This window comes from Semicossyphus pulcher, unplaced genomic scaffold (assembly GCF_022749685.1).
Source record: "Semicossyphus pulcher isolate SPU_LCO1_2020_fin unplaced genomic scaffold, fSemPul1.0.p SCAF_4, whole genome shotgun sequence".
Lineage (NCBI taxonomy): Eukaryota > Metazoa > Chordata > Actinopteri > Labriformes > Labridae > Semicossyphus > Semicossyphus pulcher.
Window position 1 is genome coordinate 17,537,001 of NW_027211715.1, and position 16,817 is coordinate 17,553,817.

The window sequence follows — 16,817 nt, forward strand, 5'->3', positions numbered from 1 at the left end:
AGGTATGGTAAAAGTGTGGGAGAGCTTCATCTGTATCTTCTTGTGAAAAAGCGACAGATTAGCTTCAAACTGGGGTAGGTAAAGAGCGGGATGATGGAGGGATTGAAACGACGCAGGGATGATCGGGTAAAATTGGCCGTAAATCTCAGAAATGGACCAGAAATGGTTGGCTGACACCAGAGGACGACGCAGACAAAGAAAAAGACACACACAGCTTCACAACAAGGCAAATCTGACTGTTGAACAAAGAGTGAGACGGAGACAGAGAAAGACTGCAGTGTGGTGGCGGGAGGAGTCACAGAAGGAGGGCATTAGGGAGGATTTCAAGGTGCAAAATTTATCTCGGTGCTCTGACAGGACCTCATACGTTTGTTTCAGATTGAAAATTAATTTTCTAATATTAAAAAGGTCAAAAAGAAGCCAAGGCAACAATGACCTCTTTGTCATCTTTAACAAATTATCCAAAATGGCAGTGCCGAATTGGTGGGGATATGTCGGCCGGTGATGAATGCTCCTGGTAATCAGCCAATCAAAAAGAATTCTTCTTCTGCTTTTGATAAATGAGCTGGAAAAGCAACGCTTTAGGAAGGAGATGGGTCCATTTGTTTCCTTGGTCCCTTTTCCTTTTTTTCCCTCCCTCTCCATTTCTCTCTTTTCAAAACAAACAACAGGGTAGCTTGGGAACAGATTATAGCTCCTTGCATCACTGCCTCTTTCAGCCATTTTCCCTGCTGACCAATATTCGGCTGCAGATGGTAAATGATGGAATTTTATGAAACAGCTTGAGCAAGGTTGCCTTCAGATGGATGGAGGGAAAGTTTACAGCAAGCTTATGAGCAGATACTTTGTTGTCATTCACACAAAGGCTGTTCTTGATCACAGCTCTGTTTTACATTTCACTTTGTATTTAGTTTGTGAACAATATGTCCAAGAGTCTTTTCAAGCTATTTTGGACCACTGGGGGCAAAAAACCAAACACCCTCACTTACAGAACGTTGATTAACACCACTTTAACATATTATTCTACTAACATGATGGCAAAACATTGCCCCCAATAAAGGACCAGTAAACACACCACAACATCAGCATCCCAACACGTCCTCTTTGTTATCACCTGATGAATCTAAGCCTAATATTCACACCACAACTTCTCAACGACAACTCCATCACTTCTCAAGCACCTGGGTCTTTTGTTAAGAGAAAAGCTGGTACAACAAGCTTCTTTATGCCATTATAAACAGCACTTACACCCTAACCCTTACCATGACATGGGTGAAGTCATCCTATTTGCAAGAATCTCAAGTGTATGTAGCTGAAGCCTATTGTCAACATATCATACCAGTGTAAATGCATGTCTTACCGAGTTACAGCAGTGTGCATAGTTCAGTTAAACTACACTTTTAGGAGCGATCACAAAATAAATCTACTTCTGCTGAGAACTACTGACACCACTCTTTGCAATACATATGTGCACCATCATCGTCATCATCTTCTTCGGCGGTCACTTGCGGTCGAGTATGACTATCTTCCTCCTTGGCCCTTGAGGGTCTTCAGGTGGGCGAAGAGGCCGATTCTAGATCGGCATATTTTGGTGCAGTATAGGCAGGGGTGAGCAGAGGTGGTGTTTGGTGTAGTTTGGGCCTTTTTAGTGGAGGATCTCTCCTTCCTCAGCCTCAGTCTGCGTCTCTCTCCTGCAGCGTGGTGGAGGTCGCCGCCGTATAGTGTAGCGCCTTCACAGACACGTTTCCTCCAAGACGCCCTATTGGTTGCTGGGGTTTCACAGGTGTTGAGGTTACTGAAACACTCTTTTTCAATAGAGAGCAATGCTGGGGACTACTTTCTGCTGTGGAGTAATACATATTTAGTGAACTTCTTCTCCACCCGCAAGCCACCTTTTTTGTCTTTTTTATGCAGACTGTATGTTATGAGGAGTAATGAATTTATAACCTGGATGCTAAAAAGCATCTGTACATACTCTGTATTCATATTTCTATATAACCTTTCCAGGTGAGCGAATGATAGGACTTTATGTCTCTGATTCTCAAACATTACTTCTTGTTCAGGAGAGAGTTTACATAAACACTCGTGAGCACAAATGTCTTAAACAGAGTTGAATTTATAGACAAATATTTTCAAATGAAAGTTTCCAGCCATCAATACTCATGCAGTGCAGATTGCTCCCACTACAAGCTTTGATTCAAATGCCACTTGTCTGGGAAGTTATTGCCTGAACAGAACAGGGTAGCTATTTTCCCTAGCAGAAAGAGAGTGCAGCTGAATTCACAATGATGGACAATCACTTTGGAGTGACGACGGTGTCTGTCACAGGAATAGCTGATGGGTTTTTAAACTGAATAAGCTTCTTTTTGCATTGGAGGGCAGGGTGACTTTGGATTTTGTCTTATGCAGAGATCTGTCTGTATCTTAAGAAGTCACAGGGAATAAAAAATGTGGGGTCAGATTTATGTACGTAAAGATCAAAAACATATTTGCACTACACCTTTAATAATGCTGCACTGGTTTCCATTTACATTTCTGAATCTTACAAAGTAAGTTAATATCCCCTGTAAGATGACATGTTGCCACCAGCATAGAGATTTTACAGTTTTAGTCCTTCATTCAGTAAATACATTGGACGTCACTCTTAAAGACTATTATTAGAGTCGTATAACTACCAATCCTGCAATCATGCAGGAGCAGGAATCCTGAAATGAATTGTAAGTTGTGACGCACAGCTGGGAAAAAAAAGGTGAGTAGCAAAATACAATTATGGTGCATTTTATATTCTAGTGGTAAGTGAGTCTCATGTTGGTATTATAACATACAGATAGTTTTTTGGTGGTTATGAAACAGACTGAATTTAATTCTGGTGCATCTATATGACCTACAAAAGCAAGCAAGACCAAATACTGATAAGATTGATTATTTCTTAATAGATATTTTAAATGCCTGTAACTGCTGCTGACTGACAGCATGTGGGCGAAACAGCCTTTGTTTACATTTGTCATGGTAAAGATTCTCGATGAGAGGTATGTTTTAAATGATAAAAGAAAGCAGGAGAGGATTTTTCACTAGAAAACACAATGTAAGCCCTTTCCCACTGGTCAAAAAACCCACTAACACCCGCTGACAGTACAAGGTTACAATTGGTATTCATTTTCGCCTCGGCTCTGATCTGCAAAAATGGGAACACAAAACCCGGGTTGACACGCTAATCTCCTACCCATTTCCGGCGCGATGCTATGACGTACATTGAAGTTCCGGCAGTTGTCGTGTAATTACAGAAGAACAACATACAGCGGGGAATTTGTTCTTTGTTTCGTTGGAGAGTTTGTGGCATCAGACGGTGATGCAGCAGAAAAGAGGCCGAAAGGAGTATACTCCACTGGCCATGGGAAAAGAGACAATCAGCATTTATTAACAGGTCTTCTCCGGTCTCGGGTCTGAAAAACCTGCAGTATTACACATGTACAGGACAAGATCAGCAAAGAGATGATAGGTACTTCTTTGTCCACAGGGGGCGCCAAAACCAACACAAACTAAAAGTTCCTTTAAGCTTTAAAGTTTGTTGTTCTTGTGTTGATCAGTGCAGGAAGATAACTATGTCTTTAGAAATGAGTACTTATCAGGAATAGTTCATTTTAAAGCATTACTATCAGGATCTGCATTCTTAACAGACGTCCCAACACAAGGCCAAACCGACAATAACATTAAGATGATGAAAAGGGGCTTCTATTGAAACTATATTTGACCCCCAGCCACATCCCGCCCACCTGTGTGAGTGACTGGCTAAATCTTATCGACTGTAGGCTTAATTAATGAGTTAAATATCTTTTTTTATTCTGACTGTAGTGATATTTTACTGGTTCAATACTTTCATTTGTTCGCTGGTCCTCACACGTGTTGGTCATCCATCCCAGTGTCTTAGCTGTTGACTTAATGGCTGCTGAGACGTGTGTTTATTGACAGTGTGTGATTATTTTATGAGTGTTACAATTTGAATATAAAAAATACCTGAAAATTGATTTTGGCCCCTTATTATACTTTTCTCTCACAATGACCACGCTGAGCTAGCAGCTAGTCAATGTGCCACATGCTAGCTTAGCCCAACTGTTGTGCTGGGCCTGCCGCTGATCTCCTGTTAATGGAGTCCTCCAGCGGAGCCCTCCAACCCTGGTAGCCTCATTAGACTCCATGCCCGCTGTGTGAGATGAGCATGAATGGAGGGCAGGAGCGCGGGGCCTCCTGGCAGCAGAGTTGGCATTGAAACTGGCATCTGGGAGCCCCAGACATGAGTAGTGTGTCTGATGGGATTAACTGGCTGTGGCGAGAGAGAGAGAGACAGAAGAGGAGAGGTTGCCCAAGCCTCCAAATTAACTCTGCAAGACTGAAGGCAATCATTGGGGAAAAGGCGGGGGCTGCAGGAGGACAAGTGCTGGTGGGATGGTTATCAACAGAGAGGGAAAGGGAGGCGTCTGACCAGCAGGAGCGGACTTAGTAAACAATTGGACCAGTACTGTGCTGAATGGGGGCTGCATTTACCAACACCAGGAACTCAAAGTCAGTGTGGTGGCAGGGGATTAAGGACCTGAATTGCACAAGTTGGATATTTACAAAACACTTAGAGGCCTAAAGAGCAAAAAGCATACAAAATTTCAAAATAAAAGAGCAAAGATTTTTGAAAAGTTTAAGTGAGCATCCCTTAGGAAGGGCTCAACATCCAGTTTAAAACCACAGCTCCACATCAAGGTGTGAAAGTTACAACTTTATGTGTAAAAATATGCGTCTAAAGAGAGACAAAAGCCCAAGCTGGCAGGGGAATCACCTGCTTTTCTGTGCAGAGCAGTATTACAGGTTTGAGATTAAGTGTAAGTGTCTGTGTGTGTTTGGGAACTCAGGATGCGTCTGTGTTTGTGTGCGTGAATGACAGGCATGAGTGGATCACCCTGCCATGACAGAGTCTATCGATCAGCGTGTCAGCGCCGGGGGAAAAGGTTAATCTGCCCGATGCCAGCCCCGCGCCTCACCCCATCTCTGGCCTGCCCTGCATCCCGCCCCGGCCCGCTCCCTCTCTTATCAGGATTAGAGGAGTGTACAAAAGGGCAGAGTATTCCCAGGACACTCACTGACCTTCAGTAATCCCACCAACCTGCCGCTCTGCTTATAATTAACATCAGGAACAAAGAGAAAAATCCCTCGCCTGCCTGTGTAGCATTCTTCTGACTGGAAGACTAAAACTGGAGAAGGGAAAAGTTACAGTAAGAGACTGAAAGCTCAGAGACTTGCTTCAGCAGTGTGTTTTGAATGGCCAGGAGAGCCGAGCTGACATTCTGGAGGTGCTGACTGGCCTATCCATGCTCCCCAGCGCGCACACACACCCTAAACACAGCGTGGAGGAACATGCTGAACCAAGCAGGGAGGCAGAAAACTCTACTTGGGACCAGCAGACATTACTGTGGGGAAGGAGTATGGAGCACAGTATGGAGGAAATGTGTGTTTATATATATGTGTGTGTGTGTGTGTGTGTGTGTGTGTGTGTGTAGTGTCTGCCTGCATGCTCACCGGGTCTTGGTTCATCTGCACTATGAGTTGTTTGACAGCGTGCAGCGTGGGGTGGGCCCATGGAGAGGGATCCTGCCAGTGGCGATTCAGGTCGAAGCCCATCAGAGAACACCTGTAAACACACACACACAAACACACACAAACACACACACACACACACAGACACACACACACACACACACACACACACACACACAAACACACACACACGCACACACACACACCTCTTAAATATAAAACTATAACACGGTGCGCCTTCCAAAAGAATATTACAAAGGATTAAAGGTCCCCTTTAAAGTGCTTAATATTTACATATTTTTATTTTTAACACTCAATAAAATGATGGAGCTTAAACATGATGCACTATATACAGTAAATAGGGAGGGATTTTGGACACACCAGTGTAGGTTTCTAAGTCTTGCAAGAATCTGCTCTGCAAATGTTGAATGAGGGGGAAAATGCAATTTATTAGGCCTCATCTGCAAACGATTCATTTTTATTAGGGGACAGTGAATATTAAAGTTGTAAACTCGAGGATCTCAGTTTCTTCTCTTTGGCGGCACCTATGGCAATAAGTGGTAATTGCAGGAGCACACTTCCCAGATATCCAGACAGTGTTGCATGTGTGACGTCCACTGTTGGCTGTGGTTGTAACTCTTGATTTTCGTCGCTGACGGTCGCTTTCCTTTTCAGACAGTTTGCCTTCATCTGAGCGTCGAATTTGTTTCTTTTTCTTTGGATTTTTACTTATTGTTGAAGTTGTATCTGTAGTCATCCATCTTTTCTTTGTTTGTTCAGCCATAGTAGATTACTGTTTACTCGCAACGCTTGCAGAGACCAGAAAAGCAGCCGCTTAGCTCTGCCTTCCCTCTCTGGCAGACCAACCACTGCTGGGTGATGGAAAACGCGTCACTAACTGGGCGCCGCTTGTAACACCTAGTCCATAAGTCATGGAAATGCAAAGGCTTTCATCAGTGGGCCATAGGCTCAATCACCACTGTGTTACCTCATTCGGCGATAGATAGTGACTTAACAGACATTTATTTACATGAAAATCTTCAAGATTATTACTTTAACATAACTTGTTTGATTAAAAAAGAAAAAGAAATAGTCCACAGAGTACCTGTAAGTATATAAAATAGATAGATAAAAAGATAGAGAGACAAAAGGCACATGTATATTTGACATACACTGAAGCCCTTGGTAATTATATCAGAGTAACTGATACAGTCGAGTAACTGAGCAGAGCACCCAGCCATGAACACAATACTCATCCCAGGTTAACTGACATTGATTCTGCGCTCTGCATGAATCCATTTCAGTCTGTTCTGCGCTCTCTCCTGCCTGTGTGCTTTCTGGGTGCCCAACTGTGTGTGTTTTTATGTGTGCGAGAGAGATTTGCAGAGGGGGAGAAATTGCATGCATGTGTAAAAATGAGGAATGCATGTGATTGTTGAGGTGAGGACTATCATTACTCAACTTCAGTCAATACGCCGCTCATCACCACTCTCTGTGTGAAAGGGAGCTAATGAAAATAGCCTTTAAGCAGCCACCAATCACAGTCAACAATATTATAGACATTGTCACTGTAGGGGAGCAACTGAAATTCCCCTGCCAATATATTAGCAGGCAGTGACAGGGAGGCGACACTAGATGGCACTCACGAACACACTGGGAGCTCGCTGCTGATGCTTATCTCCGTGTGCATTAGTATTCCTGAGGCTGAGCCTATTAAGTAAAAGGCAATTATGAAGAAGGGAAAGAGAATAGAGGAGAGGAGGATGCCCACAGAGCTGCAGCAACAGTGTTAAAGACAGAGCGGAGGAGAGGCTGGACAGAGTCTGGCAGAGAGAACAGCCCTACAGCCAAATACTATCTTCCAACAAATGCACTGCTGTGAGCTATATGAATTCATTAAGCTCCCTAAAGGTGGAGTAAAGAGGATATAATCCCACGTAGCAGGATATAAAAACCATGTAATGTGTGTTTTCTTTGTAATGTAGCAACGCATTCAAATGAAGAATTAAAAGCTGCGTGTTTGTGTGTCTGTTTACCTGTAGTTGCCCAGGTAGACTCCATCAGGATTCAGCATGGGGACAATCTTGAAGATCACATGATCTCTTAGGATCTGAGCCACAGGATGCAGGCTCACCAGGAAGTCAATCACTCCTACCAAACACACACACACACACATACATACATAAATTCATTCCATAGACACACTCACAGAAATAGACTTGAAAAGAAAAGCGAAGACGGGCCCGCAGTTAATTGAGTTTTGAGAAACAAAAGGAGAGGGAAGGACAGCGAGGGGCATCGTCAGAATCAGGGGAGGAATAGGAGACGTCAAGCCTAAATCGATACAAATGGAATGGAGCTGACGGCGCTGGAAAAACAGACAGCACACTGCGGGCGAGAAGCCAACTCATCTGATTCATGATGATGCACACACACATTCAAACATACACTGATGCTGCAGCGAGATTAGATAGGAAAATAAGCAGACAGATATATTTTCTATACCCCTCTACCTACAGCACCTCTCCGCCTCAGTGCTTCCTCACAAACTCTTCACCTTTCTAACGTTAATGGACTTTGCTTAGTCTGTCTGACTGAGTCAAAGTAGTGGACAGGTAAAGCCACGGCCTCCTCTCCTGTATCCCACCAGCCCCCTCCTCCTCAGACCTCCCACCTATAAACAAGGACGTGGGACCCAGAAGGAGCGAACCTGCCCACTCACCTCAGTCTGAACAGGAGCACGGAGTCATTAAATCTTTCTAAAACTGTCTTTTAGGTTGTTGTACAGCACAAGGAGACAATTTCCCAAAGGTTCCTCGTTTTTCTGGCTGTTTTATTAGTTTTGAGTCAGAGGAGCTCAGGAGCGAAGCAGATGATACCCTCAGATTGTGTTTCCACAGTTATTGTATAGAAACACAGGTTCTTGTAGCTATTCCTGTAACATTCAGACTGCTTAGATTCACATGCAGAGGTTATAAACTGTATAGCTGAAGAATAAATTAACAGGTGACATTTAAAATAGTCATTTAGAAATCCATACTTTGTTGTGTTTGAAAATTAGGTGATATGTAAAGCGGCACAAGTTTAGTTTTACGTGTTAAGTTCAGTTTACAAAGCGGGGAGTACTCGGCAATTTGAAAACAGTTATTTTTATGTAACTTTTGAATCTTGAAGGAGCTTCATAAAGTCTGAGAAAATTACCCTGATGTCAGTCGGCTTTTATGGTGTTTTGTTATCTTTCAGAGACTTCAGATTTATAGCAGAAAGCTAGTATAACTTGGTTATGGAGTCTTAAAGATGGGGACATTATTCAGGCAGGGGAGATATAACAAGAGGATGCTACAAGTTAAAACAATTTTGATCTATCTTTGATTTAGCTACATTTAGAAATCAGCTAACGTTAGCATCAAGCACTTCCTTGCTAGCATTACTGTTTGATAGTAGTACACAATACAATAGGACAGGCATACATTTGTTGCTAACATTACATTTGCTTACAACCTTGGTAGGCTATGCTAATATTTTAGCTTGCTAAAAAGCTAGTTAATGAGAAAAGGTTAATTTCCTAGCAAACAGTAACGTTAGCAAGGAATTTAGGCCTTTCCTCTCATAACATGTAACACTATCTAACTGTAGTGTGGTTAAATGCTAATGTTAGCTGTTGTCTGGTCATAGCTAGTGAGCTAATGAGCCATCAAATATGTTGTTTAAACTTAGATTTCCACTACCAGGAAGTGGTGAAATTGTATCTCTGTTAGGGGCTGTCAGATTCACTACTTGTGACCTGGACACAGCAGTATGACAGAACAAATTTTGAACTTTTCACTCTGAATGTGACGTCAGAGGAAAATGGACTCCATGTGAATATGATCAATGGTGCTGCATCTGAATCAGCTGAATGATACGAGGCGCCGACCTGACATTAAAACTTTACCTTGACAGATGAAGGAGGCGGGAGACTCTCCAGGGTGAACACGAGATGTAAGAAACACCAGCTTCTTCTCCCTCTCCGGACTCAGATGTTCTGTAGAAAGAAACAAAGACAGAGTGTCAAAACAAGAAAGAGGCGGTGTTGTTAATACACAGAGGTGTATTAATCTTTAAGGCAGCTAAACAACTTGAGCAATCTTAATTCGGTTTAAGAGTTAGACACACATGTAGCCTATTACAGTCCAGTGTGAGAGGCCTTAGTCAAACCACACACTGACATGGTGATCCATTTTCAGCCAGACGCACATGAATCAAACATCAAACCAACACACACACACAGAATATTCAACAGGCCAGGTGAATTATACATCTACAGAGGTCAGGACCAGCCAGCAACAGGTGAGACTCGATAGAAGTCCTCTTTTATTGAAGTCTTCTGGTCTGGATGAAGACTCCTCTCTGTCTAGACACTTCGTTCCTCCCCTGCATTAACTTTTTAATTAGATTAGAATGATCTCTGGTGTTAAATCTATTCGACAGTAAATTTAAGGTGGTCTACGGTGCGTTGAAGCGAGGATCAAAAAAACTTAAAATGCTTTTTATTCCAAAAGTTAAATTAACCTCCAATTGTAGGAGGTTATGTTAACGTCGTGGAGATATTTTTGGGTACTTTTTGTTCACATTCCTCAAAGAGTGTACAACAGACAGGCCGAGTAACACCGAGCCCAGGTGAAAACCACAGAGGTCAACATTTTGCTGTTTTCTCAGCCATTGTTTCTCCTCTAATCTGCCGTTGCTAATGGATGAAAGTGATTGTGTGTCTCATCGCTATACACAAACTTAATATCTTATCGATTCCTTCAGCCGCTTCTGCTGAGCAGAGAAAATGCTAATTAGCAACAGGCTATGCACCTTTCCTTCTCCTTAATTCTAATTTAGCCTCTGAGCGTTGTTTGTGCAAGTGTGTGCATGTGTGTGTGTTTGAGTGGATAGGGGTTGTAAACAAAAGTGTTGTTCCATTTAAGTACTCTCCCTCTGATTTTATTTCGCTTTTCTCTCCCTCTGCCCTTCACAGAGACAAATGGCTTTGCCATTCAGGAGTCTCCGTGGAGCGGGGCGGCCCGTTTGTTGTAAATGTGAGTGCTTGCGGTCCGGCCGGCCGCTGGGTGCTCGATGGCTGTGAAATTCCATCACTAGAAATTCTACTTTGGCCTCGACCCCGGGCCACCACACAGGCTCTTGATACAAGAACACAGCCATGTCACACACACACAGACACACACAGCGCAGTACAAAGCTGCAATCAGGGTAGAAAAAAAGACATAGGCAGACGTACACACACAGCTTTTCTCCCTACAGTAAAACCAAGAACCCAGAAAGTTGTGCGCCAAACCAGAGGCAGCTGCCAAGGTCCCGACTGTCGGGGAATTCAACCGTGCTAGCCATGCTACATTTAGTCTCAGTGCTAGTGTGCCCTTGCTGCTTCATCAAAACAATCTCTTACAGCAGGCTCCTGGAGCTTACAATGGATCCACTGTTTATCCCACATTGTTCTGTGAGCGTGTGTGCGAGTGTGCGACTATGTCTCCTCCGGGCTCTCACAAACGTTCCCCAAGTAGTTGTTGTGTTTATGTGTCTGTATCTCTGCGCTCTGTCTGTATCAGGCTGTGCCCATCCAAGCGGTGTAGCACAAAATTAAGTCCCACTATTCCATAGGCACCCGACACCCAGAGGGAACTGAGCACTGCAAGCGAGGCTGCATGGAAAGGAAAATGTAATTTTTGGCTCAGGTGTGGGGGCATTTAACTCGAAGGTTAGGGTCAAGTCATGGTTGGGTCTCAAAGCTTGCTGCGCTGCAGCGGCATCTCCTGACCTCAAGGTGTCAGTAGAGATCAGCAGGCGGGGGCCGGGGCTGTCGTGAGAGGGAGATAAAGAGAGGGAGCGAATGACAGAGGTAAAGGGAAAGAGAAGACGAGGGATTAGACTGAAAGGTAGCTTTCTGAGACCACAAAAACGGTCTTTCCTGGGACTCTTTTTGTTTATTTGCAGACAGGTGTTAGAAAGTAGCAGGAGGGAGGAACAGAACTATAAAAGCCTCACATGTGGTGCAATCATCACTGCCATTTTATTTACACAAGTAGTTAAAGTTTTAGAACTATGAATCATCATTAATATGTCTCTTTATTTTTAAGATATTCCTCAATAAGTTTGCTATGATGACTGGGTTTGCATATGTGTACATTAAGGGTGCAACTAAATTCGATTATGGATTTTCTGCTTATACGTTTTTTGAATGTGGAGTTATGTGAATTTATTTTTAAGAGCAAGAATTATTAAAAAGTAGTAAAATATATTCAGCAGAGTCTTAACATGTCATGTTTATTTCAAGAAATAGTCCAAAAACCATTTGATTTATATAAAATAACAGTTGTTTAATGTGTTAAACCATCAATTAAAAGTTGCTGTACTATTGTTTTTTATATGTCTGACAATAAACAAGCAATCACACTCATGTACATTAATTATGGCAGTAAAAAGTGAATCTGCAGCCATGCTGGTGCAACACAACCTACTGCTGAGAGGCCACGTCTCCAAATAATCAACCTCTTAAACTTCACGTCACCACACTCCGAGTAAATGGCTATAAATTGTAAGAATCAGGGAAATAAGGAGCGTTAAAGAGAGGGGGCTACAGTAAGAGGGCGGAGGCCGAGCAGGGGAAGGGGAGGGAGGGTGGGGGTGACAATGAGTGAGTGAAAGCAGCAGAGGCAGAATTTATGCCCACACTTCCAAATCAAAACGCTCTCTCAGCATATTTCTCACCTGCCAAAGTCACGCGCTGCACTGTACGCCACATTACCACTCATTCTCTCGCAGCTCGCCGAGAGGGGAGGAAAAAAAATTAAAGGATGTCAAACTACGATCAGCTCTGATAAATATGTAAATCACTGGAGAGAAGGAAAGTGCCTGTGAAAAACAACATAAATCTAATGGAAAGTGAAGGTCAGGCCTGATTGTGCTGGTCAGCTCTTTCTCAGGCAGCAGCAGCAGCAGCAGCAGCAGGCCCGGGAACTTTGGGTTCAATCTCATAAGTTGTGACATGATGTAATTAACTGAGATCGTCTTCATCAGTCTTCTTCAGCGGGAACAAAGGACGGCCTGTCAAGACCTTTTGGAAGCATGGTGGCATATATTTAAATACATTTACCCACTTAAAAAGTTAATTTGATTCAAGAAAAAAGATGAAGATTTTGATTAGTTTTTTAATATTGTCAGTGTCCAAACTTTTAAAAACGGGCTGATGAGATTGGCACTAAAATGCATGACTGGAGTTTTACTTTGGACACCAAATTGCATCTTTATTTGACTAAAAATGGAAACTCTTTGGCACACAAAGGGGAAGAAAAATATGCTCCCGTAAAAGCTGCAACCCTGCTCCATGCCACACAGTGACACAACAAAAAAACAATGTCACACTGGCCACACTAAACCACATAAGTCTCACACCAAGGCCTCTCTATATCTCCGCCTCCCCCCTCTCTCTCTGCTCTGTGGGTTTTACACTGTAATAAATTAGCCTCACTTTGGTGTGATGGCAACAAGACACGCTCGGCGCCCCGCTCAGTGCGTCATATCGAAGGATGGGCGCGAGCTGTAAATTGTCACAGGCGTTGAATTTATACAGAGCCTTGGGACGAGATGCAGCAGCGTGTACTGCCCAGCTGAGTGAGCCCCAACAAGCATCAAAGCTCTGCACCTCTTCACACCACCCCCCTCCTCTCGCTCCACCCGCAGACACCACCCTCCGCCAGCTCAAGGACAAACAGAGAGAGGAAGACAGAAGAGACAGAGAGGGACGGCTGTAAGAGGGCTTTAAAGTGATAAGAGTTTTACGATGCTGTTTTCTTCCTCAGGAATTGACCAGGCCCCCCTGACTTACATTTCTGAGCGTGTGCATGCGTGTATGTTTGGGGCGGTAGGTAGGTGCTGGAGAGCCCGTGGCGTGTCTCAGATTTATTCAGCTCATCTCATAGTGGGGAGGCAGGGGCACTGCCAAGGCCTCGTCACGCATTCATAAAGCATCCGCTGTCACTTCACACAGTGAACGTTACACAGCTAAACTCCTAGCAAGAAGAGAGAGAGATGCAGCGAGAGAGAGGAATTGAGTCTTTGCATAAACCTTTCTAACCTTCAGTATATGGTGTTTCTCAGGACTTAAGTACTAAGTTACAGGATACACAGACAGTAGAAGGACGATACACAGGATAATTGATAATATAGACAAGAAGAGCAAAGAGGGACAAACAGGGAGACAGAGGTGAAGAGTAGAAAATCTGCGGTACACCTCAAGGTACCTTCCTGGGCCCCTTATGTTTTCCTTTTATTATAGTTTCCTCATGTACAGGCCTATAACTAGTTATTTATAACTTATGCCACACATATTTTATGTTAGTTAGTGTTTTCTTTTCCTTTTTTAATTGTAGAATCTAACTCCCACATGAAATTTGGATAGTAAAACCCCAAAATACCTAAAAAATAGAGGAAATATCAGGAAATCTAGAGGAAATCTTGCACAGAGGCATACTGGATGACTCCACTCTTAGGTACTCCTGTCGTTGACTCATCTCCACTTCCCTGTTCTCTGTCCCCGCCTCCCTCACTTCCTCTTTGTCTCCTTTCCCATCATAGCCATCTTACGTGTGTGTGGATGAAAAGAGCAATCAAAAGCAAAGATGTGTTGGTCAGAGGTGTATCTGACTGTGTGTTTGTTGGTGTGTGTGTGAGAGAGACAAACAGACAGAGCTGGCCTGGGGAGGGGATTACACTGGCCATGTCGAGACACTCCGATTGGCATCACATCTAGACAGAAAGGGGAGGGACAGAGAGAAGAGGAGAGAGATGAAAATTGGGAGAGTCATAAAAGAAATGAAGGGTAGAGAGAGAAATACAGAGGAATAGAGATAGAGGGGGAAATAAGAGACAGAGAGAAGGGCGGGAGCAGAGGAAACCCTTGAGATGACAGCATGTAAATACGGCAACGGCGGGCCTCTAAAGTGGAGATGAAGAGGCGGCAGGATAAAAAGCTCCGAGCGCTGTGTGATTACGGATCAATTTGCCGCAATCAAGCCCCCTTATGGCCGGTCCCTGTGAAATGGAGAGATTTCTGCTCCTCAAGGGCGACCGTGATGACAGTGGAGGTCACAGACGATGGGAGTGACAGAGGGGAGACACACAGACGGAGGATGAAGGGGAGACGATCTGTCCTAAACATCAGCATCAGGCCCGAGCTGAAGGGCTTTCTAATTATGTTAATGGTGAGAGGTGGCGGTGAGACGGCGGCCTTTGGCGATCATTGACCAAGGAGCAGAGTGCCGCCACTGAGAGCTCTGGTCCTGTTAGGGTTGCAAATGAGCGCTCAAGTGGATACAGCATGACAGTAATGAGCTAAATGATGACTGTCCCATTGTGTGCACTGTTAAAAATGCAGACAGGGTGTTGAATTAGAGCAGCTTGTGTACTACAGGCATAAACAAGGAGAAGCTTTGCTTCACTGCCATCTATGGGTCAAAGTTTCATGTCTGTTTCACTTCTAATGGCCGTGGTCAGAGATGTCTGTAACCACACCCAACAGTGATGTCACAGAGTACTGACACACCCTGAGTACATGTATACATCACTGCACCAAGGTGAGAAGTTTAACCAGTGGAGGTTGGCAAAAACAGGGTTTTCAAGGGTGTTTAAGCAGCTCTTTTAAATGTTTGGACACCAGGTGGAATAGCATTAGGCATAGCAGAAATCAAATAAAGTACAATTAAGAAGATAGAAATGGATTGGTCTCTTTAGCGTTTCAGTTTGTCGTCCTGACCTCGTCACACACAGCCACTTGAGAAAGCGGAGATCAAGCCAGCACCTCAAAATATACACAAAATTCAAAGTGCATTAATTCATCAATCCAACCATTATCTATACCGCTGATCCCAGCTGTCATTGGTCGAGAGGAGGGGGTACACCCTGGACTGGTCACCAGTCAATCACAGGGCTGACACACAGAGACAGACAACCTTTCACGCTCACACCTGCAGGCATTTTGGTGTCACCTATTAGCGAGCATGTCTTTGGACTGTGGGAGGAAGCCGGAGTACCGGGCAGGAATCCACACATGCATGGGGAGAACAACTCAACACAGAAAGGCCCACTACATCTGAGCCTGGATTCGAACCAGGAACCTTCTTGCTGTGAGGGGACAGCGCTACTACTGCATAAATTAAGATACTTAAAAACTTTAAATGAAACAAAACATTATAATTAAAAATAAATAAATAAGAGAAACATATAAATATAAAGCCGCTTTCCCACAGAAAAAAACAGATTACAATCGGCATTCAGACCCAGGTAAATGACTCTGCAGTAGATCCGGGTAATTATCGCCTCAGCTCCGATCAGCATTGATGGGAACACAAGCCCCCGTGTCGACACACCAATCTCCGCCCCCTTTCTAGCACGATGCTACGCTCCATCGGTAACTTCTGGGACTCCTCGTCATCTCAGCTACAAATTCTGCACGTCTCCGTCCGAGCAGCGCTCGAACATCATTCCAAATTTGTCGGCGCAGAGTTTGATAAACATACTGAATGAGTAATAGATACAATAAAGACCTAACCACCATAATATCTTAACTGTTTCCTAACCCTGTTTCGGGCGTGTTTGTGACGTCAGACGGTGACGCAACAGAAAAGAGGCCGACAAGAGGATACTCCACTGGCAATGGGAAAAGAGACAATCGGCATCGATAAGCGAGTCTTCCCGGGTCTGAAAAACCTGCATCAACTCGCTAATTTCGGTGGGAAAGTGGTATAATACAGCCAGTGTCTGTCGTTTATACATAGGCTGAGAAGGGCTGACAAATAGTGTAGACTTTTCCTGCACTGCCTCGAGTGGCCACTACTTTAATCTGATGTCGACACGCCATGAAGGCTGGGAGATGTTTCCAGAAATCTTAACAAAGTGTGACCTCCTCCTACAAGTTTTGAAAAGATGTTTTATTCCTTGAAAGGTCATAGGGTCAGAGATCCTGGGAATTAATACCAAAGAAAGCTGTTATGGCAAGAGATTAAATTAGTATACACAATGCCTCTGAAAACTAATGGAAAATCAACTGCTTGGAGTGTGTCAGGCAAAACCTGACCTTTAATTGATGATATGTATTTTTTGGTATTATCTTTATCTGAAATACGTTGTATAATTTGAAGCAACATGCAAGCAGACACTTCATATTGACAACTGTCAAACCACGGCTCTAAAAGGCC

General features: G+C 43.7%; 1 protein-coding gene across 1 annotated transcript in view; it reads right to left on the reverse strand.

The window, feature by feature from the left end:
* Nucleotides 1-16,817, reverse strand: part of LOC138607697 (cytosolic carboxypeptidase 6-like) — a 285,563-nt gene that overhangs the window by 20,772 nt on the left and 247,974 nt on the right. Inside the window, exons 7-9 of the mRNA XM_069680335.1 lie at nucleotides 9,515-9,604; nucleotides 7,617-7,731; nucleotides 5,563-5,674 (exon numbers count right to left, since the gene is read on the reverse strand). Coding sequence (XP_069536436.1) covers nucleotides 5,563-5,674; nucleotides 7,617-7,731; nucleotides 9,515-9,604 — 317 coding nt within the window. The remainder of the gene's footprint in view (nucleotides 1-5,562; nucleotides 5,675-7,616; nucleotides 7,732-9,514; nucleotides 9,605-16,817) is intronic.